This window comes from Eptatretus burgeri, chromosome 2 (genome assembly GCF_056783735.1).
Source record: "Eptatretus burgeri isolate ZD-2024b chromosome 2, Ebu_testis_v1, whole genome shotgun sequence".
NCBI classification, from domain to species: domain Eukaryota; kingdom Metazoa; phylum Chordata; class Myxini; order Myxiniformes; family Myxinidae; genus Eptatretus; species Eptatretus burgeri.
In genome coordinates, this window is record NC_140962.1 from 78,891,977 (window position 1) to 78,918,752 (window position 26,776).

General features: G+C 40.6%; 1 protein-coding gene and 1 long non-coding RNA gene across 12 annotated transcripts in view; one reads left to right on the top strand and one right to left on the bottom strand.

The window, feature by feature from the left end:
* LOC147032393 (zinc finger protein 385D-like) overlaps nt 1-26,776 on the bottom strand; it is a 722,012-nt gene that overhangs the window by 148,554 nt on the left and 546,682 nt on the right. For all 11 annotated transcript variants that reach the window (XM_085869978.1, XM_085869976.1, XM_085869977.1 and 8 more), the window contains one exon: nt 22,337-22,470. In XM_085869978.1, coding sequence (XP_085726104.1) covers nt 22,337-22,470 — 134 coding nt within the window. The remainder of the gene's footprint in view (nt 1-22,336; nt 22,471-26,776) is intronic.
* Nucleotides 1-26,776, top strand: part of LOC147032394 (uncharacterized) — a 164,074-nt gene that overhangs the window by 26,049 nt on the left and 111,249 nt on the right. The gene's annotated exons all lie outside the window — the stretch shown is intronic.

Here is a 26,776-nt window from a genome sequence, read left to right on the forward strand (position 1 = left end):
GGTCCGCCAGCAACCGCCTTCTGGTAAAACTACCAAAATCACGAATCACTTCTCACCTTCACTCTTTCATTCCTCTTTTTCCCAACCTTTGGAATAAACTCCCACACTCTATTCAATCCCATTCTTCCCTCCAGGTCTTCAAAACAGTTGTTCACCACCACTTCTTAACCATGATGTTTTCTTCCCCCGTTAATCCATCCCAAACCTACCTCCTTCAAATTCCCTGCCGTCCTTCCTGAAAGTTCCCTGTCATGTAAGGTCCTGAAAGTCCCTGTGGTGTCCATCTTGTTTACCCCCGTGTTCCCCGCCTCATCCCTCTCTCTTCCACAGATCTCCTAATGTCTCTGTTCACAACTGTTTTTTCCTTCCCTCTCTCGCCGCTCTCGTCTCCTGCCCCCCCCCCTTGTTGTGCATTGTGTGTTAGCTCTCATACGAGCCTCGACAATGTATTCAAAAACAAAAAAAAAGTCAATCGACATGCAGCATTCAGTGATAGTGTGAATATTGTAGAGCGCTTGCCAAGTGGCTTAAGCACTCCAACGAAACACTTGCTAAGAAACAGCTCGCTTGGCACACGCAAGGATAAAGTAGACAAAAAGAAGAACCACAAAGGCTTACCTTTTACATATAATTCTTTAAATATGGAATTCAAGCGAAAAATTAACAAAATGCAATTCAAAGATATATCAATCCAAAGGGAACACAGAATGTCTGCCAACGTTTTTCACTGCTCAAACCAACAAAGAGGAACTCCGAATACGAGGTCGATGGAGGTTTATTTTTATTTAAATGTATGAATGTCAAAGTGACGGGTAGATAATGAAAACATCCCATACAGGGGAAAATCCAGGAATTTGGGTGGAGGAGGGGGGGGGTTCCAAATAACAGAAAATTATAAATCTTCCAAATAATTTCCAAATAAATTACTGTGAGCTGTTCGTGGTTTATTTTTTCTTAGGTACTGTATTGATACAGTTTTTCTGAGGCTTCTGGCCCTTTTTGTGGAACACTTTTGTGGGAGAAGGAATTCTGGGTGACCAGGGAACCCCTGGGGTTGCCACTGTAATGGTAAATATTTTTTTGTTGGGAGAGGGGGGGGTTTCCGGGCAACCAGGAAACCCCCCTGGATTTGCCAATGCTATATAAAGTTAAATAAAGCGATGTCGTCTGAAAATGAAATTGCATAACATATTCAGCTGGTGAGACACCAACCGAGAGACCACCCACCATCATGCAGCTCGGTCAATGTGAGCTGTGTACGTTATTTTTTTTAATATGTATCGATGTCAAAGTGACAGGCCGTGAAATGGAAGAACAAAGGGGAACATCGTGGAAAATAAAATTTCACATTTTCAGCGAGCCAGCAACCACCTGTTTCACCGCAGAACAACACGTGGCCACGACGCACGTGAGTGCCCCTGAACATTGTTCAAGTCAATCGACATACAGTACAGCATTCAGTAACAGTGTGAATATTGTACAGCACTTGTCAAGTAGCTGAAGCACTCCAACGGAAATGTTTGATAATAAACGGCTCACTTGGCACACGATTCACAATCACCGCACCGTCATATTAAACATACACCTCTCGGACTCTGGAGACACCTGAAATGTCAAATATGTCCCAAATGGACAAATGAACACTTTTGTTTTTTAGGAGCCAGAAGAGCTTGTAAGTTCGATTCTGGAGTTTAAATTTTGTAATTCTGCTTAGTTCAAGAAACTCTTCAAGCTATGGCATGTGCAAAAATGAAATAAAACCACGAGCGTTGACGTCTCCGGACGTTTATAAGCATTGCAATGTACCCAGCAATTCGTAGCTCTGATGAACAGGCATTTGATAATATGAGTGAGGAAAGTGAAAAGAAATCTTTATCATTAAGAAATCGTTGCGGCCTGTTCCAAGTCACATCATGGTTGAGCGGGCCAAAAAGCATGGCGGCTTCAGACCCCAGCAAAGTTATCTAGGATACTCCTTAAGACTCCAAAGAGTGAGGCGGCCGAGGAAGTGCCTGATAAAGGAAATAATTAAATAAGGCCATTAATTATCTTCAAAAAGGGCGTTTTAATTAACCAAAACATCCAATTTTCACCCATGCATTTCCTTCGAGTTTTCTTCCTTTGCATGCAAAGTTTCAGGCTGCTAAGTTTTATGGTTTTGGAGTTATGGAGGAGACACACACACATTTATTAGACTGGATGTGATGAATGGTTGGATCTGGGTGACCACATTCACTTTCTGGGCCGTCTGAAATTCCATTAATGGAGGTGGTGTGATTTCCTTGCATGGAGAGTGCAAATCCTGTTGAGTGAAGACCACTGTTTCCGGGGGAGGTCGAAACCCGGAGGCTCTGCTGTCAGATCACTCACCGGTTCTTTGTGAGCAATGTTGTTGTCTGTCCAAAGATTGTGCCACTTGTCCTTTCTGTTAAACCCCGCATCACTCACAACATTTGTAGAGCCCCAGAAAGGTGTATTGGACTTGAATCGCATATTTGGTAGATTCTGCAGGTCTTCATGGATTGGAAACTCTGAGCTGGCTTTGATGCTGACAAACTCTCTCAGCGTTCTTGCCTTCCAGCGCACATCAGGGGACGGGATGCAAGACAGGACTGAACGGTTGTTAAGTTCAGCGTACCGCTGATTATCCGCATCAGTGTTTTCAGGACAGTGTTCAAGTGTTTTGTGTGGCTGCTGTCTGGCCAAGCAAGAGAGCAGCATTGTGCTGCAGAGTCCACAAGAGCAAGGCTAGCAGTGCGAAGAGTGTGTGCACCTGACCCCCAGCTGGTGCCTGCAAGTTTCAGGATGAAGTTTATCCTGGTCTTGATCTTTTCTGTGACCCATTGTCGGTGTTCACAGAACATGAGGCTGCGATCAAGGGTGACTCCAAAGTACTTGGGGAATGGTTCGTTCTTGACTGGTTTGCCGCAAAAGGAAAATCCTTGTGAGTGAAGATTGGGTGGAGAGTGCTTCAGTGTTCATTTTTGGGGTCAGTAATATCACCTGTAACAATGGAACCAGGCATTAACCAAAGGATAGCACAAGCATCAAGAGCCAATGGAATACTCCGTCAGCTGAAGTTTAGCAACAGGGACCTCTGATGTACCAAGCCTGTATCCTCTCTATCCTGTTGTATGGGCCTGAGTGTTGGACACCTCTCAGGAAAGATTTGAAGGGATTTGACTTCTTCAATCACAAATGCATTCACACAATCCTCAGAATCTCTCAGCGGCAGTGGTTCCAGCACATAACATCTCAGAGCATGAAGCAGAAGTCGGGGGACAGTGAAACTATGACAGAGAAAGTCTTCAAATGTCGATGAGAATGGCTTTGTCATCTGGCCAGAATGTCTGACGAGCAAACACTCAAAATCAGCCAGTTTAGCTGGCTGCATAATCCTCACCCACAGGGAGGCCCATGCAGGTGATGGAAGGAAGTGATCTGTATGGATCTGAAGGAAATGAAGATCCCAGCTGATGTATTGTATGAATAGGTAATAGCACCAAGGGCAGGGTGGAAAGTTACATGCAGTCATCATTACATGAAAGTTACTAAGAGCAACACCAAGAGCAAGCAGCACACAAGAAGAAATGTCCAGATTGCTAGCCTCCCCACCTTTTGGAGAGAAAGTGACATGAGGATACAAGTATTTGGTGGAAAGGCATGAGGAGACAAGTATTTGTTTTTGCTGAGCCCATGGGGATGGGTCCCTCTCACAAGACATGTGGTACTACCACAATGTCTCAGAGGGGGGTGCCCCAAAGACACGGGTCCTCCTCCCCTCCCCCAGATTATCTCCACAGTACCTGCGACTCACTGCATGCGGCATTGGCCTCCCAGGGGAGTTTGTTGGGGTTGGCGACAGGAATTCCGCCGGCATCCTCAGACTCCTAACTTGGGTTGGCCCAGCCATACATGGTTAACTACTGGGTCATTGAGGCTGTGTCGGCCTAGCAATTAGGCCAAAAAAAAAAAAAATGTTGCATTGGCGTAACGGGTCACTGAAAAATAGGGTAGGTCGGTCGGGATCTTTTTTTTTATTTTTTATTTTTTTTCCTAATAAATCCCTCCAAAAATCTCCCCCGGCTCGAGTACCACCCTTTTTGTCGGCGGGTTCTGTCCGAAACACTTCCGGGTTTTTGCGATCGCGATCGCAATCAACAAGATACTTGAAAACGATAGCAAAACAACAAAAATTGCAATAAAATAGGGTCGGCAAAATTTTTCGATAGCAAAAAAACAAAAAAAAAAACGTAGGGTCGGCGGAATTTTTAGGGTCGGGCGGGTTACGCCAATGCAACATTTTTTTTTTTTTGGCCTTAAAGTGAGCACCATGCCTCGCAGTCCTCTGGGCAGATTGTGAGAAATAATTTTATAAGTAAAAAAATATTTTTTCTTAAAATAAGAGAAGTTTTCTTGAAATCATAAAACCAAGAGAAAATGTTTCTTCGAGCAAGAAAAACTTCCTCATGGTTTTCTTATTTCAAGAAAACTTTTCTTATTTGAATAAAATGTTTTCTTACCAAAAATTTTTTTTGGAAATGCAGTTTCAGATAAGGATGGAGCTTCAGTGCCCAACCTGCTTGAGGTGGTTCCGTACCTGTGGAAGTTTTACAGTCCATACATCTAAACCAGAAAACACCTCGGATAAGACCCCTTGAACTTGTGCTCTTTCTCCCCGAGTCAGAGTTTTGCATGACCAAATTTGGGAGCACAATAACAGGAGAGGAAAGATTTGTTTGATTTACTTTGTCGTGTCATGTCTCATATTGTTGGTATACTGGACCACAAGATAAGCTGTAAGCGACAATACACTCCTGAACTGAAATATATATATATATATATATATATATATATATATATATATATATATATATATATATATATATACATTTATATATACATATATATTGTTGTACATTCCCGCCTGCCGGCGTGCGAATGACCGCGTCTATCCAATAGCGGTCACTTCGCCCACCAAACGGACAATCCAGTCGTGACTTTCTGGAACAACGCCAGAAACCAGTCACGGGTGGATTTTTAATCCCACCACAATCTTGCCTGCACTCCACCCACGCGACAGGTTTCGATCGCCAAATCTTCGATTTAACTAATTATAATTAAAGTGCTAAAACAAACATGGAGGTGGGGTTTCACATATTTAAAATTTTCACTCAATTATATAAATATGCGCGAATAATTATTCGCGCAGGTAGGTTACCGAGAGATTGTACCTCAACGGGACCGCTTGGAAACGAGCCGCTTAAGCAGCTCGCTTCCTTTGGGGATAACCGAGCAGGGTATTATCGCGCAGTCTCGTTGGACCCGATCACTTTACCAGCTTTTGAAAAACCAACGATATTCCAAGTGCAAGATGGGGAAGTTCAATGAGGGAATGGACGCAACGAACAGGTTTACATTCACACAAGGACATTTATTATAATAAAGCACGTATGCAATTAAACAAGGCAAAACACGTGTGCAATTATACAAGCAACAAAAGCACGACAAAAGAACTACAACCGTCTACTTATTATGTACAGTCACTTGCACTGAACAGCAGTTCCTAGTTATTCGAGGGGCCCATGGACACACGTACGCACACACACACACACCCAAGAAATGGTGGCAGAGGCCTGTAATAACGGGCTCCAGCTCGGAGGACAGGTGAGCTGAAACCCAGAACCTATCTCGAACCACTCCACCTCATGTGGTCTTCAAGTTGTTCAGACCCGGGCTCCAGCGAGCTGGATCCAATCGCCGTGAGCTGCGATCCTTCCCGAGCTCCCGCGAATCCTCCCGCGCTTCTCAACACGTGATTGTGAGACGAGGGGCTGATCCTTCCCGTCGATGCATCGCTTCCCCGAGGAACCACCTCCCACGCTTCTCAACACGTGCTGGTGAGATGAGGCGCCGATCCTTCCCGTCGATGTGTCGTTTCCCTGAGGAACCACCTCCAAGAAGAGGTCGATGATTCGCACCAAGCTGGGAACCAAAATGGAGAACAAAGAGCTCCACGAACCAAAAAGAAGAAGCCACCACTCGCAGCTCGAGCCGAGCGACCGGCTCAACTTCCTTCAAAGCAAAGCAGCTCGAAGCAAAAAGCTCTCCTGAGCCAAGCAGAAGCCGAAGCTCATGGAACCATCAAAGCAAAAAGCCTCCTCTCGAGCCAGGCCGCAGCCGAAGCTCACTGAGCCAGCCGAAGCAAAAAGCTTCCGAAGGCCTCAACCCTAACCCAAGCCAAACAGGACCCGAAGGTCTGCTGAATGACTACTCTCTGCCGAAGCAAAAAGCTTACTAACCAAGAACAAAGAAAGGATCTCCTTCTCCGCCCCTCCCCCGCTCCCGGCGTGACTCATGACTCATGCCCTCGTGCTCGATCCCCCATTCAGCCACGGGTGGGAGGGAGTTGTTGACATCATGAGTCACGGGACAGCAGAGTTCTTCTTGCTCTTCACAGAAGAGGGGGAGGGATGTCTCCATTGTTCGTTCCCTAACTATTAAATCGATCCGCAGTGCATCTAATCGATTTCTGAACATTTAAACAATGGAAGGTGAGCTATCTAGGGAACAAGCACTTATCGATATAGCTGATTGAAGGAACCTGTATGTTGTCTGCAATCGAATTCTCAAATTCATAACACTACCCCCTCCCCTTTTTACAGACTCGTCCCGAATCGTCAAATTTTCGTGTGACCAGCATGTGTAAGTTTTCCCCAAATACGTTCTACCTTCGAATCCCTGAGTGCGACATTTCTTAATACATGTCCCAAAAATAAATAACCTAATGCGCTGCGTAACTAACTAAACAAACTCTCAGTCTCATTCGGACAACTTAACTAAAATTGCCAGTGCTAAAACAAACATGGAGGTGGGGTTTCACATATTTAAAATTTTCACTCAACTTATCCATTACTTCACCATGGCCCAGGACTTGTGATCTGTGAAAGGGGAGAAGGTAAAAGTCACTTCGAAGTTCATTGATGATGATCTTCGATTGATCAATCGAAGATTGATTGATGATGTTCATTGATTCCAAAAACGCCTCACATTTTAAAACTATCGGTTCTAAAAACCATGATTCCCGTCGCCTGTGTTGGTGTCCATTATGAATTTGGGCCTTGCCCTCAAATCTTCATTCGTGCCCTCGCACAATTTCCTGGCTGGGCAGCGTGGCTCAACTGGCAGGAACTCCCCCTGTGCCGAACTCAAACCATGGCACCCCAGGCCCGCAGGCTGCCACCGAGCCTAGCTGCTCCCTACAACGCAGGGGGTTGCCCTCTCTAGCATTGCCCCCTCCGATGCCCACGTGGCGTGTTGATGCCCCGGGTCCCTTTCCTAGGGTTGCCCGTGCCCACTACACTGCCCCCATGGCATTCTGGCACTATGGGTCCCGTTTCCGACGGGTCGCCCGTGCCTACTACACTATCCCGGCCTCTCTTGGGCAAAGAGGGCATACACACACACACACATATATATATATATATATATATATATATATATATATATATATATATATATATATATATATATATATATATTTCGTACACCATATTCTGATGCATTCTGGACTTTGCTTACCCACTGATAGATCTCTGGTAGCTTGTACCTGTTGCTCCGTTTGAACCTGGGGAGTAACTGCTGAAATCTATCAATTTGGGTTCTTCCTGACATCTTTATTCTTTGTTCCCTTCCCACTTCATTCTATTTTTTTACAATTCTCTTTATTCATTGTAATTCTTGCCTTTTCTTTTCTTTCATCTCTTTTACTTTATTTCTCCTGAAGGAGAAGTGAATTCTTGCAGAAAGTTTTCTGTAAGGCCCACTTTACTACACCTGTATGGGCTTGAGGGTAGAGGAATAGTGGCTGAAACTCAAATCCTTTCCAGGTTCCTTCCCATGACTCCATCTTTGCTCTTTACTTCTTCATGTTCCTTCTGATGACTCCAATGCGGTATTTGGTCTTCCATTTGAATATTGAATAAGTTCAAAACTGTTGGTTGTACTCAGAGTGTACACTGATAGGTTTTAGATGTTAAAAAAACAATCATAGTGCCAGGGTTTATGGTGGAAGTCGGGGGAGGAGAGATGCAAATTCTCTGTATGCAAGTATGTGTGGCATTACACCATTCCCAGTGAGATGTGGTATTACAAGGCATACTAAATTCAGTCAATTCTCGGGGAATAAATCCATCATAAATATGGATTCTTCACTCGTCTCTTGAATCAGATTACAGTGGAGAACCATGAAGCCAATTACCCAACAAGACAATTTGTGATAAGGTAACAGCCCCATTCCTTCTCAGTCCTGGTGTAAGACCAAATTGATAAGCTGGACAGCTTTTCGACAAATAGCATTCAAACATTTAGTTGAACAGTTGCTGACTCCATTCCTGTGGATAGCATTTGGTTGCCTTTCATTGAATCATCGCAGTGCACTCAAAGGAAAAGCATTTAGATTTTAGATGCACTCAGTTCATTCACATTCATGCATTTGTTGTTTGGTTGTGTTGAGTTGAATAGCATTTTATTAATTTGTTGACTTTGTTTGTTCACTTAACATGTTCTAGTTAATTTGATGGACTGGAAGACAATAAAGTGTTTTGAGCATTGGAATAATGTAATTACAGTTACGAGCTTTAACTATGAGCCTGGCAGCCACATTCTGAAAAGTCTGTAAGGGGGAGGAGAAACAGGTAGCCTGCCAACAATGAGTTGCATTAATCCAAGCATAATGGAATGAAAACATGGACTAAAGTTTCAGTCATCCTTTGATTGAAGCAAACCAGTCAAGAGCAAATTTGGACAGAACTGTGCAGAAAGAAGGAAATAGATTTGCAGATTTTAGCAATAAGCAAAATAAATGGAAGTGTTTGATTGATCGTGACACTTCGGATTGAAGTCATGGAAGCAAAGATAAGGTGATCAGGTGATTTACATCCATGGGTTTGAAGCATTTTCATAATGGATGAAGAGGCCAAGGACCAGCAATAAGTCATACAGGCTGCTGGCCGAAGTTTCTAACGTGCTTCAAAAATGAGTTATGTTGCAAATCTCAGTAGGCAACTTGAAAACCACTTCTTTTTTTAAACATAATTATATGGCATGCACAATACAAAAATCAAATGTTCCTGCCAATAATATTGCACATGAAAGAGGAATGAGATGAAAAATAAACTTACATTGTTGTTGAGTACAGTCTACACACAGGCAACAACATCATCAACAATGACAACAAACGTTTTATGACAATTTTCCCCTTTTTCAGGGGGTTGGTGGAATTATGGCATTCCTCCATATGGATCTATCCACTGCATCAGTTTTTTTGCAAACCCAAATATTCCAGATATTTCTTGAGAGTTTTAATCCATGTCTTTTTAGGACGTCCTTTTAAATTTCTTCCTTCTTCCACGAGCTTCATTGCTTTCTTTACTTCTTCATCTTCTGACCTCCATTGAACATAACCACACCAACCACGTCTTCTCTTCCCAAGTTATTCTTCACTGGTATTGATCTTTAATCTCTTCCTGATTTCTGAGCTCATAATTCTTTCTTTCAGATATTCCATTCATCCATCGTATCATTCTCATATCTGTTCTTTCCATTGTTTTTACATCTTCGGTCCCCAAAGGGCCCAGTTTCGTTTTCATACATCAATACCGGTTTGATACAGGTTTTATAAACTCCAATTTTTACAGATAATGGAAAGTTTCTGTACTTCATTATACCACCAAGTTGTCTCCACTTATTCCTGGCTGGCATTATTATTGATCTAACAGATAATTTTGCTCCTCCTGATGCCTCTATCATGTCTCCAATGTAACAAAAACTTTTGACCATTTCTTAATCGAATTCTGAGTTCAGGAGCATTTATGTTTGTTTTTCATCTTTTTCTTGGAATGATTCATCCTCACATCTTTAGAATATGAAAATCCCAGCTTTTGTTTCCAAATTTCGTGGGACACAAATCTAAAAAGTGTAGCGTCGTACAAAAAACATAAATAAACAATTAATAGAAGCTCCACATCGAATAAAATTGCTCCAGTAGAACCTTTAAAGACATCTGCTTTGATTATATTCTAAAAGACACTTTTTATTTTAATATTTCTGGGTTTCTTCTTTGTTCAACAACATTTCTTCTTTCTTCGTGGGACACAAATCTAAAAAGTGTAGCGTCGTACAAAAAACATAAATAAACAATTAATAGAAGCTCCACATTGAATAAAATTGCTCCAGTAGAACCTTTAAAGACATCTGCATTGATTATATTCTAAAAGACACTTTTTATTTTAATATTTCTGGGTTTCTTCTTTGTTCAACATTTCTTTTTTGTTCACCATCTCGAATCAGGGGACTTTAATCCCACTCAAAGACATTTCACAGGATTGCGCAACATAAAGTTGGCATTGATTAAAAACGTGGTGAAGGAGATACAACCCTATTCATTCTCAGGATTGACCTTGTACTTTATTGTTGGTCAAACAATAGGCAAGCCTTCCTTCCTTCCTCAATTGCATCCTTTTTGAGACTGAATGGAAAGGTCACATCAGACGGTTCAAAAGAAAGTCTTAATATGAGTAAAATTGTTCCTCTGAGTTGGATTGAAAGGATCTCTGCATTCAAATGGGACAGAAGTTCTCCAACCGTGAGTCTCGTGCAATCACATAGTCCGTTCTTTGGATTCAAATTCGGAAACAGGATAATAGGTGTCCTGTCTTTGAGCTCAAAGTTGTGGAGGGGCAATTCAGATGGAGTGATGCTCTTCAGAAACCCCATTGAATATGCAGTAGCATATTGTGAACTCTCAGACACGATGCAATCAATGCTTAGGTAAGTTGTTAATGGACCTGGAAATTGTTGCAAAGCGAGGCTGTTTTTATCATGTGAATGCTCATTATTTGGAGTCATGCAGTACTGCTTCTCCATGTACTCGGGTCTGCACTTGAGCAATGAGGGAAAACATGGGAAATGAGATCCTCCTGAGAACTTATAACAACTTGGACAGTAAGTTCAATGTCATCGATGCTTTTTTTGTAAACAATGTTGAGGTTTATGGAAGACCTCGAATAGATCAGGACAAAACAGAACAAAAGGAACAAGAAAGAGAAAGAGAGACGGGGGGCACCAAAAGCAGGGATGAGGGACAAAGGAGGGAGACTTGGCCAAATAAGGGAAGTGGGGAAGAATGAGAGCTCGGGGATGAAATGGGGGGTGGACAAGATGGATACAGCCACAAATTCTCAGGAAGGAAAAAATTGCAAATGCGGAAAGAGGTGGGCTTGGGGAGGGTGAATGGGGGTATAAAATATCATAGTTTTGGATGGGGATGATCTGAGATGGTCAAGAACAGCTGTGTTGAAGCCCTGGAGTAAAGAATAAGATTGAAGAGAATGTGTAAGTTGGTTCCACAGGTAGGAAAAAAAGAAAAACAAACGAGTGTATGTGAGTAGTGATTGTGGATTTCATGAGTTTCACCAGAAGGGGGTTGCTGGGAGATCATGTGCACCCTGCAGAAACCTGGGAGGGACAGATCATGGGGAGACCAGAGGGCGCAAGACAAAGAGACCACCGATCTATCTGAAATCTAAAAGTGATTGGCCCATAGACTGAGGTTCAATGATGTAGAACACCTTAGTTTCCACGGCGTTAAGCTGAGCAAGGTGTGACGCAGGTGCACCAGCCCAGAGGGGAGAACAATACCACCCCCCCCCCCCCAAACTGCAGATAAAGGTCTTGAAATAAGAGTTCAGGTGAAAATGGTGTTATTCACAAATGGAAAATAACCATTTCCTACTTTGTGCAGCCAGATATTCTTCATCATGCATTGTCTAAATGTGGGATGTGACTCTCCATTTATTGTGTGCATAAGTCCTCAAAATATGTTGCTCCTGTGCGATGAAGGAGAAGAAGTCTCAAGCTGATTGTTTTTTCTGCCTGTGAGGGCTGCACTTTGGTGCATTCAACCAATGATGTTCTGGAAATTATTTCTCTTCATCCAATGGTCTTACTTCAAAAAACACATCGTGTTCTGGGATATCATAACACAAGTACCAACAGACTTTCTCATCCCGAGCGTTTACGTTGAACCACAAGCATTCAGATATTTTCTTGTCTCTCCTGATGGCTTCTTCTTCTTCTTCTTCTTCTTCTTCTTCTTCTTCTTCCCTTCGTAAAACACAACTGTCTGTTGGAAGATGCAGTGGCTCGTTTAATGCAACCTATACTCAAGGACAGAAAATATCACTTGGTGAGGGCCAACGTATCTCAGATGAAGATAAGCCTTGATCTCTTCATGATCTAACTGCCCTTTTCAAATCCCAATAGTAGCACAATCATCACCTTTGTGTGTATACATAAAGATGTACTTGATGCTCTTCACTGCAGTACAATACCTCAACATTGATGTGACAGTCTTATTTTTCCAAGACATAAGGATTATATGGCACAAAGGAATCGTTACATTTTCTGGTCGGAAAATGAACTTTATTCACAGTTCTTCTCAGACACGATGGACACACATCGTGTGTTTTAAGTAATGGCATTCAAATGGGACAGATAAATTCAAATGGGACATAAGGCCGAAAAAAAACATAGACCACTTGGCAGAAACTGAAAATTTCTCACATTTTCTGACCATCACACAGTGATGTGTCCTCAATATTTCAATACCCATCAATATCCAAGTGGGTCTCTTCACAGAGATTCTTTAGAAAGTTATTCTGGCATTTTCCATCTTTCATGCAAATATAGTTTGCAGTGACATCTCCGCAAGGACCGTGAATCATTCGTCTCTTTACCTTTTCATGGAGTGCTGAACATAGACCTGGGTTGGAAACTCACATGTGGCAACATAATCGACATGTTCAGGTGTTTGTGGATTATCTTCACTTGAAAAGAAAATTACTAGATGTACATGAGACAACCTGTGCTTTGTCCTGATGAGGCAACCTGCGCAGTGGGATAAATAACAATGTCCTGATGTTCCGGTGGATTTGACGCAGCTCCTTTATTTCTTTCAAAAACTGCAGCAATTTCAGAAGCCGTTGGATTATTGAAATGGCACTGAACTTCGCGGGGCCTAATGGACAATGACCATTCTCACGAGCAATATATTGGAGACCCGAAGTCAAACTGCAATTCTTTGCTGTTCCAAATTTTGGCCGACGAACCAAAAGTGATGCACTTATTGATTGGTCTGTTCCAGTTCACTTTGGATAAGTTGTATAACATCCTGTCTAGTGGCAGCATTTGCAAGAAATGCCAATTGTTCTTCCAAAGCTTATCGTGAACCAAGTGCATAAAGTTGTGCATATTTAACCTCACCGAAGGAGAGGGTGTTGTGTTTGGGTCAGTTTGTAACTTGGCAAAAACGTTTTTTTTTTTTTGGACAAGTATGTTGATCACCTCCGTTTGTTTGTTTGTGTTTTGTGTGTTTATTTGTTTGTCTGTCTGTATGTCTGTCCACTCGCCTCCAGCCTAAACCGCTCAACCGATCGTTCTGAAATTTTCAGAGATTCATGTCACCAACCCTGCAATGGTTTCGCGTTGAAGTTTCGTAAAATTCGTTCGAACGAAAAGGTCTGCATAGGCAAATAGGCCAATTTGAGCCAAATTTTCTAAAATCCTCAAATTTCATCCGATTGATTTGAAATTTGAACAGGATTTGCACATCCGGTCAATATATTCAACCACCTATTACTTTTGAGGTTATCATCGGTCAAAAGGTCAACATAGGCCATAAGGTCAACCTAAAATAGGTCAAATTTTAAAATTGTTTCTAAAATTGTAAATTTTCATCCGATTGACTTGAAATTTGAAGATCATTTGCATAACAGGTCACTAAATTCAACCACCAATTTATTTTGGGATCAACTTAGGCCAAATTTTCTAAAATCCTCAATTTTCATCCGATTGACTTCAAATTTGAAGACTATTTGCAGATGAGGTCAATTAACTCAACCACATATTAATTTTAAAGTCTACATAGACCAAAAGGTCAACATAGGCCAAATTTCTAAAATCCTCAGCTTTAATCCAATTAACTTGAAATTTGAAGAGAATTTGCAGATCAGGTCACTGAATTTAACCACCCATTAATTTTGAGGTAAACATCGGCCAAAAGGCCAAATTTGGCCAATTTTTTTGAAATTTTCATCTGATTGACTTGAAATTCGAAGAGCAATTTCATGTCAGGTCGCTGAACTCACCTACCAATTACTTTTAAGGTCAAAAGGTCAACACAGGCCGAATTTCTCAAATTAATAGATAGGGCCAAAAACTAAATATATCACTGTCTCAAAAAGTTGTGGACGAGTTATGACAAAACAAGGTGGATGAGTTGATTAGGTGACAAGAACAAGTGGATTGGATTTTGGTTCGGATCCAGCCCATCAGTGGGATACAAAACGTAAACTGTTCCACCGGACAGAAGTATGCACTTCACCGAATGACATTCTACTTTGTGCTGTTTTGCCAAGTTGTCATTCTATGAGTGACTTTTCATTTGCCGATGTGTTTGTTTGTCTGCAAAGAGCTTTCATATTTTTCTCAGCAAATGCTTGTCGAACTGAGACAAAATTTTCACCATAGGTGCGACGACTCATGTGGAATGTTTTAATCATAATTATGGCATCATAGGTCACGTGGTGTGGCAGCCATGTTGGAAAAATGGGGAAAATTTTGACCTCTATATCTCTGAAACCACACCAAGGAAAAATTTGAAACTTGGCAGATGGCAAGTACTCCTCACAGGGAATCCGTGTGATTTTTTGCTGATGTCACAGGTGCCTTCGTTATGACGTCACAATTGCATATGTAGAACACTACATCTGATTAGTATGAAAACCTTTTGAGGGTCATCTAGGGGTAACATGGTCCACAGAAGAAAAAAAAAAACTTGATGATGTCATCGGTCATGTGATTCGGCAGCCATATTGGTTTTTTTTTTAACTTCCAAAATCTGCTCTGAAGTGGTGAAAAGATCGAGGTGAAACTTTACACATATGACCGCATCCATGAGGACTTTACACATTCATGAGGAACACAAGGTTAACATATATGATGTCATCGGTCACATGGTTTGGCAGCCATATTGGATATACCATAAAACCTGTAAAATCTTCTCCAGAACGGCTGGACAGATCGAGGGGAAACTTCACACAAATGTTCCCCCAACCTTGGGTGTACAAGTTTATTGAGGAATAATTGATAGGTCGCATGGTTTGGCAGCCATATTGGATTGAAGAAAAATATTAAATAATGTTTCTTCTGGAACCACAGAATATATCGATGTGAAACTCCAAATTTATGATTCAGTCATGATGGAGAATACATGTTTTACATTTGAACTTGATCGGACACATGGTCTGGCAGCCAAAATTATTTAATTGTTTGATATGGGTTATTTTTGGTTTTTTAATTCTTTTTTTGAATGAGGCTCACTTGGCTTTGCCTGGTTGGGTTTGAGGGTATATGAAAAGCAGTTGAAATGTGAATCCTATCCTAGTCCCTCCTGATAACTTCATCTTTGCTTTTTGCTTGTTTGAGTTCCTTCTGATTACTCCAATGCAGGACTGTACACCTATTTGGTCTTCCATTTGATCTCAATTGAATTTATTTTAATCCCATTCTCAATTCAATCAAATAATGAATAATAATTTTAAAAACGTCGTGGGTCAGGGTCAGGTGTCTGATCAAAGCGGGATGTCTTGATACCAGGTCATCACTGCCAGCAGTTGTAAAGTGGCAGTTCTCATGTCTCATCAATTACATAAGACACCAATACACCACACAAAAGAAGTCAGGGCAAGTCCCTGTAATCTCTGATTGCTCTTTCTCTTGTTCTCTTTTGTCCTTCAGAAGGATCCAAGCAGCCGGTTGTATGACAGGCTTGTTCATGGATAGTGACCACCTTGGGACCAATACCTGGAGGCATTGCAATCTCAGCATTCCATGATGCCATTGCAAATGCATTATTGCAATTATGAATATTAGATTGGATTTTTCCCATAACTGTCACCTGAGTATATGTGGACGATTGTTGTTGAGACATCGTGAAGATTAGGAAGGCGATAATTTACAGTGGTGGCAGTACTTTATAAATATAACTGCAGCTGTTCTTTCTGAGAGAAAATATTTTGCTTCACACCATGGGCAGGTAACTTCCATTTGTTCTGCGGAGTGTGTTTCTGGGTGTTGTACTGGTGTAGCTTCTTCGACTAACTCAAGTGTCACTCTATTTTTGTCATCCTTCATATGGACGCCATTTTCTCAATCTTCCTTGCTGGGAATCAATCGACTTTCTTTCTTCTCTCTACTTTGGAGTTTCCAAATCTCTCCTCAGTCTTTTTCTGTGGGTATTAATTATCTGTACTTCTTATCTCTGCTCCTCAGTTTTTGCAGATCGTCTCAGTCATATACACTCGGAATTAATTTCCCACTTTTCTTGTGCTTGCTGCTCTATTTCAGGATCTCTTTTATCCTGGTGAGCCTTCTTTTCTTTCCTTCCTGTCATGATTTGTCTTGTACGGTTTTGGCACATTTCATAAACGAGTAATACCTGCTCCCTCCAGGAGTGAAATATGATGTCAGTGAATCACTTTCACAATAACAGACCACAAGAAGAGGGAGCAGGTGCCACAGGAGAGAAAAGCGGAAGTCTACTTATGTTTTTTCTTTTATCAAAACACACACACACACACACACACACACACACACACACACACACACACACACACACACACACACACACACACACACACACACACACCTGTGCTTCTTGCAGAGAAACTATGGGCGACAATAATGCATCATTCATGGCCTTTAAACATATATAGTATCTATATTAATATTTCGGCATGCCCCTTTCTTTGTTCCACCATCAGATTTTTGTTACTGCATGAAATGAAACAAGATTTGACATATATAGTAATGATATTATTGTCTTCTTTAAGAGGCCCCTCAAAATTCGTTTTCATGATTATGGTAGTTAAACAGTTCATGTTCTCCATTTGCAAAATGGGAGGAATTATTGCACAAAAAAGAAATAAAAATGTTTCCCATTTTTTTAGAGGACCACGAAGATGAGTTCAGCTCATAGAATCACGCTCCATTTGGGGAGAAAACAGTTGAGTTCATACCTGACTAATTTGCACTTTCCATGTGCCATAGTTTCTTCACGAAACCATGACTTTCTGACCAGCTAAAATCAACAAGATATGAATATGTAGACGAAACTGATCCGGCCTTTTGGATCACTTTAAAGTAGGGTGCCCTGTAATTTTAATGCGCTCTATGGATCCTCCGGAACTCACGAATGGTACACGTTGTGTAGTCACTAAACTACATGGTAATGTCATCGAAGTGGAAAACCTGAATGATAATCAATGGATAAAAATGATATAATATATTGTTTAAAATACATTCATGCTATCTGTCTTTTACCATATGTTGCCAGTGATGCCCGTTGAAGGCAGGCACCTTTACTAGTATATATATATATATATATATATATATATATATATATATATATATATATATATATATATATATATATATATATATATATATATATATTGTATGTGTGATATATATATATTGTGTGTGTGATATATATATATATATATATATATATATATATATATATATATATATATATATATATATATATATATATATATATGTAAAATGTTTTTTTTTCGCCACTGACTGACTCTCTGACTCATTCGCTCACTGATATAAATGTTTAGTACCTTTTAGGTCGGGTAGAATGATGAAATTTGGAATATCAATACAACTCAAAGCCAATATCCCAGGAAAAATTACAAAACACTCAGAACATTTCCATCAATGAAAACATCCATGAATAAAAGTCAGCTGGTCAAGCCTTGGTCTGCTTACTGTGGGTCACGTGACCCAAAAAAGGATATGCAGAATATTGCCAGAACAACAATTGATATATTCAGCTGAACATGCCAAGATTTCATTTCGCTTGAAGCAGCAGCCATGATGGAAAGTTGTGCATTGTATATCAAATACAGGAAGGTCTTTCTAAGCAGTGACCTACTCACTCAATCACTGATTCACTGAAATAAATGATTAGTACCTTCTAGGTGAGCTATAATGCTAAAATTTGTCATATTGATGCAATTCTTAGCCAATACACAAGGAAAAATCACAAAACCATTGGAAAATTTCCGTAAACCTGAAATGAAAGTATCGTTAAATAAAAGTAGGCCGGTGCAGCATGGGTCTGCTTACTGCAGGTCAGCGGACCCAAGACAATGGAGTTTACACTCAAAATGGTTGCGAAGCAATGCTAACACAAGCCTCTTCCACCTCTTATTTCATAACTTTTGCTGTATTTACATGAAATATTATGATACAGTAAACCCTCAAATATTCTGGGTTCTAATATCATGGGTTTCAACCAATCATGGGCAACCTATTGTGCTCCGATTTCGTTATCACTGTATTTCATTTTGGCCAATCGTGGTTTTTGAGCTAAGATGAGTCACGTGTATGATTGTTTGTGTCCACATGTAGGATTACCTCCCATTACGAGCCTTTTCTTATTTCTCGTGCACCGTTAATTGTAGTCATCAGACCAGCATACAGAAACGAAGCTAAGTTAAATAATAAATTGTCATCGAACAGGAAATGACACATGGAGATCCTGTAATTCTAGATCTGCAAGATCTCGTAGACACACATCAGTTAATAATGGCAAATAAATAATGTTAATAATTGCGTCTAAACTTAAAACGATGGACAAAATCAGTTGTGTCAAAAGGCTGAGAAAGGCCGAAAAAAAACATCGAGTTGTTAAATATGCTTGTAAGAGGTGAAAGTGCGACATCTGCGGGCTGCCATTATGGAATCAATGAATTGACTGTGTGGTAAACATGGGTCAAATAACCGTGCCAGCAAAACGTAAAAGTGTCATTCCAGTCCGGTGATCCTCTTATGGAAAAGATGGAAAAAGCACTTAATGTTTGGATCGAGGACCAAACAGAAAAAAATGTGTTTGAGTGGACCAGTGCATGGGAGAAACCATTGTGGTTTACCTGTTTGAGTGGACCGGTGTACAGGAGAAACCATTTCAGATTTACCCTTTTGAGTGGACCGGTGATATGGGAGGTTTTGTTTCACGGGGTTTCCATGAGGCACCCGGGACCGAGCTGATCCAACAGTCATCGCAAGCTCTACATCCACATCTTTTTAACCTCCTCCCAACTCAAAATAGCAGCATCATCATCATCTCTGAGCTAAGTCTTGTGTTTTCAATTTTCGGCAGGGTACAGAATGAACAGTACGTAATATGTTTACCCTCACCCACCTCACTGTTTTGGAATAAATTTAAAAGGTAAAACTCATGTTTTTGTATACTACCTCCACCACCGAAGGTGGAAGGAGATTACACTTTTACCCCTGTCTGACTGTTTGCTTGTTTGTTTGTGTAGAAGATATCTCAAAAAGTTGTGGAAGGATTCAGATGAAATTTGGTGGGCAGGTTGAGTGTGTGAAAAGGACGAACTGGTGAGATTTTGGTGAAGATTTGTATCCGGATCCAGATCCGGCTACCCGATATTTTAAAGTGATTCTTCACCATTGAGAGATAGGGCCAAAAATGATAGATAGAATTAGGTCAGAAAAACTGCAAATCTCAAAAAGCTGTGGAAAGATTCGGTCAAAACTTTGTGGATAATTTAGGTGTGTGACTTAGAAGAATTGATTCAATTTTGGTTAAGATCTGAAAATGAGAGACTGAGAAGGGGATCACCACTGAGAGAAGGGCCCCAAAATGATATACTGTCAGACCACAACATTCGCAGGGGATACGTTGTTGAAAAATTCCACAAATGTCGAATCCGCAAATGTCAAGGCATTGTTTCAATGGGAAAAATATGGATAGGTTTCCGGCGGTACGTGATTCACAAAGTTAGGTTAGGTTGCACTGGAGCAGTGCGTCACTGCGTCCACTTTCTGTCAGTACTCCAGGGACCTCCGTCTGGTCATCCCCCAGGCAGATGCCTGGCCCATCCCCATCTCCTTGAGATGCTGATAAACCTGCTGCAACCATGAGGCATGTGGTCGTCCCATTGGCCTTCTCCACTCATGAGGCTCCCTTGCTGAGAGAATCTGGTGAGCAGGATCAGAGTCAGGAAAACGAGCCACATGTCCATACAGCCGCAGCTGACGCTCACAGACTATGCAGGTAACAAATCTTATTTGAGCCTCTCTCAGCAACCGCTTGTTGGACACAAAGTCTGACCAGCAATAGCCAAGGATTCTCCAAAGAGACCTGGTACCAAAGAAAGTAAGTCTCTGTCTCAGATCCTTGGTCAGAGTCCAAGTCTCACATCCGTAGAGCAAGAATGGAGCACCAAGGACCTGAAGACTCAGACTTTCATCCTCCTGCATAGGTAACGACAGTGCCACACCCCATGATCCAGTGAATCCATGACTCCCCAGGCCCGACCCAGACATCTGATTCATCAGGGAAAATCAAAAATCCCTTGAAAAACCATGAATACACGAAGTACAGGGCAGTAAATGCAGAAGCAGGTCAGAAAAACCACGAATACACCCGAAAAAAACTGCAAATACGCGAAGCACATGGCCATGAATATAAAAGCAGGTTACATTTTATGAACCGCAAATAGGTGGGATGCGCGAATAGTGGAACTGCAAATGTCAACGTCTGACAATACAGCATGATATTTCAGAAAGTAGTGGATGGGTTATGATAAAACTAGGTGGATAAGTTGGTTCGGTGACAAGAACTCGCCAGTTAGATTTCGGTTAATGTCCAGATCCAGATGATTCGGCCTATTAATGGGATACAAAACATGAACCGTTCAGCCTGGTGGAGGCATGTGCTCTACCAAGTGCTGTTCTAATTATGAATATGCAACATCTTTTGTTTGTCTGTTGGCTTGCATATCACTGTAATTTGTGCTCTTGAATCCAAAGCTCTTTCACAAACCACTTCATCAAATATATAAAGCTTATATTTACTACGTCTGTACGTAGGATGCACCGGCACCCGAGTACTGTAATTGCTTGCAGTGTGCATGCATGCCCCACTCGTAAATATCTATGACAAAATGAAACTCATATTTAGTTGCAGTCTCTGAGAGACAGAATCTCCCATGACTATATGCTGCGTCAATTGCCACTGCTACTGAGTTTATCATCACTGCCACCTTGACACAGAGTGTTTCACCCTTGAAGTTCAAGAGATGTCTGGTTGGCTTGACTACTCCTTGGTTATGAGCCTGAATTGCAATCAGTACTTGCGTTCTCAAATCCTCATCTGCTGAGCTGGCATCTCTTCCAATCTGTTATTTCCAATGAGTCATTGTGACTGCTTCCATTATTCGAGGAAGGTGGCCAACATGATCTGTATCTACATCAAGAGTGGTAGGAGTAATTCAGGCCACAATAAAAACAACTATTCAATTCAATCAACTACAGATCAGTTATCCTACTTCCATTTGCAAGGAAATCCAGGGAATCCATATTCAAGAGTGACATAATTTGTCTTCTCCAACAGCATGATAATTGATTACCAGTTTGGTTATTTCATTTCTTATTCAACACCAGACATGCTTATTTTCCTCCCTGAAAAACGCAAATGGATGGAAGTACTTAATCTGAAACAGGAAGTTAGGACAGTGACTCTGGGTATATCTCATACTTTGGAAAGTATCTGGCATCGTGCGAGCCAAGCTTTTTGCTGATTATATTGAAAGCTTACCCCTTAACATCCCTGACTTCATCTTCTCCCATCTTCTCATCTTGTCTTCCATTGGACCCTGCCATGCCGTACCACAAGGCCATATAACCGTACCACAAGGCAGCCTTTTGGGTCCATATTTGTTTCTGGTTTACATGAAAAACCTCTGCGATTCCTGAGAAAACCCTCTGTGCTTTTTGAGAATGATCGACAGGATGTGAAACAGTTCCACATCCCAACAGCAGATTTGATGTATCTGCCACTCTCAGATAAGACATTTGGACGATCAGTGGCTGACGTGAAACTCTCGACGTGGCAATGGGTGAAACTGTAGAACTTTTGAAAAAAAGGAAAGTAATGAGCAAAACGATCCTTACTCTGTGAGTCCGGGGGTACCTCCCCCCCCCCCACTAGATACATTTTGATAAAGCTATTACATAAGCCTTGACCTCTTGAAAAAAAAAATGGAATAATGGTCTGCTGCAACAAGACGCCAAAATTAATTTTACATTTCAATAGAACCCAAGAACGGATCACGCATCATGAAGTGTATTATGATTACCAATCCAATATGTTGAGTGCTGCTGAGATACATACACGGTTGAGGTTAGAAGCCAGAAGGCCAAGGTCAATGGGGATGTGCAGGATGCGCTTGAGGTCTATTGCGGGCTGTACAATAGTAGCCTGAGCTCCCAACAGCCTTGGAAAACCACCAAGTGGACAGACATTAGCTGAAACAAAGCAACAAACCAAGGACAGAGTGAGAATTAGAAACTTGATATTGATAACACAGATACAGGCCTAAAATAAGCACACATACAAATTACAAAACTCATAAACAAACACTGCTTAATTATTACATGTGAATAATATCCACCAATTAAGCAAACTGGATGGTATTCACAGAATACTTACCCTGCACAGTCAATGGTTTTGGAGATATGGAGGTGCAACGTTTTTTGGTTTTTCCAAGATGGCGCCTGTACCACATGACCTACGACATCATGATTATCATTAAAAAAAAATTCCAGGAGGAAGGGCTCCAATGGTGAAAATTTCATGTCCATCAGACCAACAGTTGGTGAGAAAAAAATATTCATAATGATTGGATAAATGTACTCGTCGAATTATGATGTCATAACGAAAGCACTGATGACATCATCATTAACATATCTTTTTCCCCATGGGGAATAGTTGACAATGAGCCAAGTCTCAATTTTTTTCCATAGAGTGCTTTCAGAGATATCGAGGTGTGAAGTTTTTCCAATATTGCACCTGTACCACATGATCAATGACGTCATAATTAGGATCCGATGCTGAAAATGTTGTGTCAATCGCACCAAGAATTGCAGAGAAACATAATTCATACTGATCGAATAAAGCGATGTACTTGCTGAATTATGAAGTCATAATCAAGGTACCGATGACATCATCATTAACATAACTTATTCCCCAAAAGGAGTACTTGACAATGCGCCATGTTTCAATTTTTTTCCATTGAGCAGTTTGGGACTTTTTTTTGAAATACTTATTTATTTATTTATTTTTGAAACAACAAGTTTTTTTTTTTTCAAAAAGTTTTTGAAAGTTCAAAAACAACTTTTTTGAAATCCCATGCTATGTATCTCTTCATGGTGAAGAATGAATTTAAAATTTCATGTATCCAGATGAGGATGTTGATTAAAATCGAAGCAATTTGTCTTTGTCTTGCACCCAACGCATCCACCAAGTTTCGTCCGAATCCGTCCACAAACTTTTTGAGATATTTTGTTGCATGTCGTTTTTAACCTGAACACTCAATGGTGAAGAATCATTTAAAAAATTCTCAGATCTAGATCTGGATTCGGATCTTCACCAAAGTCGAAGCAATTCGACCTTGTCATGCACCTAACCCGTCCACAACTTTTTGAGATATCGTGCTATATATCGTTTTTGGTCCGATCTCTCAATGGTAAAGAATCACTTAGAAAATGATCGTATCCCGATCTGGATTCGGTTGTCCACCAAAATATAATAAACTAGTTCTTCTCACACACCCAAACAGTCCACCAAATTTCGTCCGAATCCTTCCGAAACTTTTTGAGACATCCTGCTCACAGACAAACAGACAGACAGGGGTGAAAACATAACCTCCGTCCACCTTCAGTGGTGAAGGTAAAATAACTAGAAAGGCACTCGGTGGAGCGCATAGTCTCACCTTTTGCACTCATTCTGAACAAAAATACCGTCGTTAACTGAAGACGCTACTTTTATGGCCCACTGCTATTATGGCCACATAACCGTATCATCCATGCACTCTAATATGTCACGTACATTTCCATTGTGTAGAGTTTTGTTGATTTATATTGATGAATTATTACGATATTTAATGACAACTTTTGTGCACTTCAAGGCGAAGTCGCATCAATGAAGGTGGATATGAAAAAAGAAATCAAACTATATTCCCCATGACTCGTCAATCACATGCATGAAGTTTCGTATAAATCTGTTAAGCGGTTCTGGAGAAGAAGATTTTTTACGTTTTTATTTTCAATCCAATGTGGCCACTAATCCACGTAAACGATGATGTCATAAGTTTAATTATTCACTCACATGGGGTTGTCGATGAGATATATGAAGTTTCAGATTGTTCGGATAAGGATTTTGATTCAACCAATTATGGCTGGAATATCACTTCATTGATCCATCCATACATCCATTGGGACCACACTCTGTGCAGAGCATTGGTGCTGCCGAAGCAGTCTCCTTGGCTAATGGACACAATGCTGGACGGGTCACCACTCCGATACAGTATAGCAGCAAGCTGGTACTCATTTTGCCGATCTTGGAAAGATGACAGGCAGAGTCAACCCCACCCAGTATTCAACAGCCAAGTGGGATTTGAACTCAGGATCCTCAGTTCCCAAGCCCACCACCATAACCATGAAGCCAACACCAGGCGCACACCTCACTGATGATGTCATTGTTATCACCCTATATACCCCATGGGGAATTTATGACACATGCCAAGTCTCAATTTTTTCCATTGAGCGGTTTTAGAGATGTCCAATTTTCTTTGTTTAATCCAATATGGCTGCCGTACCATGTAACCGATGACAGATTTATCAATATAATATTCTCCATGGGGAGTTGCACCTATGTTTAATGTTTTCCATCGATCGGACAAGTGGTTGCAGTGAAAAAAATTAAAGCAAAACTATACAGACACGTACGTGCGTGCACGCACGCACGCACGCACGCACGCACGCACAAACACATAGGTGGATACTTTGAGACTTGGGAGAGTTCTCTGTTCCACAATCTGAAACCCATATATGGAGATAACAACCACCGACACACAGACAGACGGATGAATTGCAACAGTCTCGCAATACCTTCGGGGCGAGACGAAATAGGGGATACGAGGTGTGAGGAACCACTGTATATCCCATGACTATCGGTTGGTTCTCAGGTGTCAATATATAGTTGGATTAAAAGACATAATGGAACTGAAATTTATTGTATGTGACATAAGCTTGTATTTTTATTTTTATTTTTGTTCATTATTGCAATGAAAATTAAACACAACAATAGACCATTTGGTGAATCATTACTGTGTCATATGTGACTAATACTTACATAATTTATGAAGCAGTTTACATAATTACACACACATATATATATATATATATATATATATATATATATATATATATATATATATATATATATATATATATATATATATATGCCTCTCTCATATTTTTATTCAACTCACTTAACAATTCCTTCATCGACACATCCTCAAATCCATATCTCATTTCATCTCCAGTATAAGCAAGTACAGTATGTGGTACAAAGCAAAAGGCTGATGCTTGCAAAAGATTCAATGAGGTTTTTACATCCCTGAGATTGCACTAGCAAACGAGAGAAAATAACACCTTTTCAGGTAGCTATCGACAACAAAGTGGTTGAATTTAATGTTGCTTCGAGCTCACTAGAAATTAGAATAGTCCATTGATGATATTGCAGCCTCATCATGAAAGTATATACTAAACAAGTTGAAACTTAATAACGCGATGATTTTAAATGAGACTTTGCTCTCCTGCAAAATGAAACGGAGAAAAGCCAAGGCTGCAAGTTGTCCCTCATATTAAAAAAAAGAAACATTTTTTATTGTCTTACAGTTGCCAAACAAAAGTTGGCAGCTTTATTGAGAAGGTTATCTTTCTGGTCTTACATCAGGTCAAAATGCCATTTTCTGTGTCATGTTTTGTTGTCAAACCAAATATTTCTGATGTGTTATTTTTTTTTTTCTCATTCCCTCTTCTTTTCACCACATTTGGCAAAAAAATGTCAATTTTACAAATGGCTTTGTCAATCTCTTCGTAGCTTGTGCACAACTGGTTGACATGTCAAAATTCAGCATCACAGCTTGTGGCAGCCTCTTGTGCTGAGAAATACAGTTTGTGGGTTGATTCTAGCTTAGCTTGGGAGATCTGTCACGATGCTGTCCAATATACCATTATTTTAACTCGCAGTCTGAATGAAACTATACTTTATTGACGATTTCATCTCGTGTCCAACACTGGAATGATTCATTTTGCCATTCCCCATAACACCACAATGTTTTGACAAGGACTTTTTAAGTTAGGCAATATTGATGCATAAATCTTGCTTTCACCATTCAAACCAAGGAGATCATACTAATAAGCGATGTGTGAACAACACAGCTATTGATCCCAAAATAAACATGACTATGTCTGAAGTATCCCAAACATATCCTAATGTCAATGGGGTTGCTCCGCAGCCCGTTTATCAGTGGAAACTACATTGTAATTTCTTGGTCAGGGTTCCATTTGGGATTTTCTTTCCTTGCCAACCAGATTTTTTTTAATGTCGAGCCAAACAAGGTTATTTTTGTCACATAACTTTTTTTCGGTTGTGAGATTTGAATTGCTGACATCATCAAACTTGGACTTATTCATCTCATATCGTTTGATTTGCCTTCCACTTGGTGACAAGGGTAGGGCTGGCAGGATCGTGTAGACTGTAGAG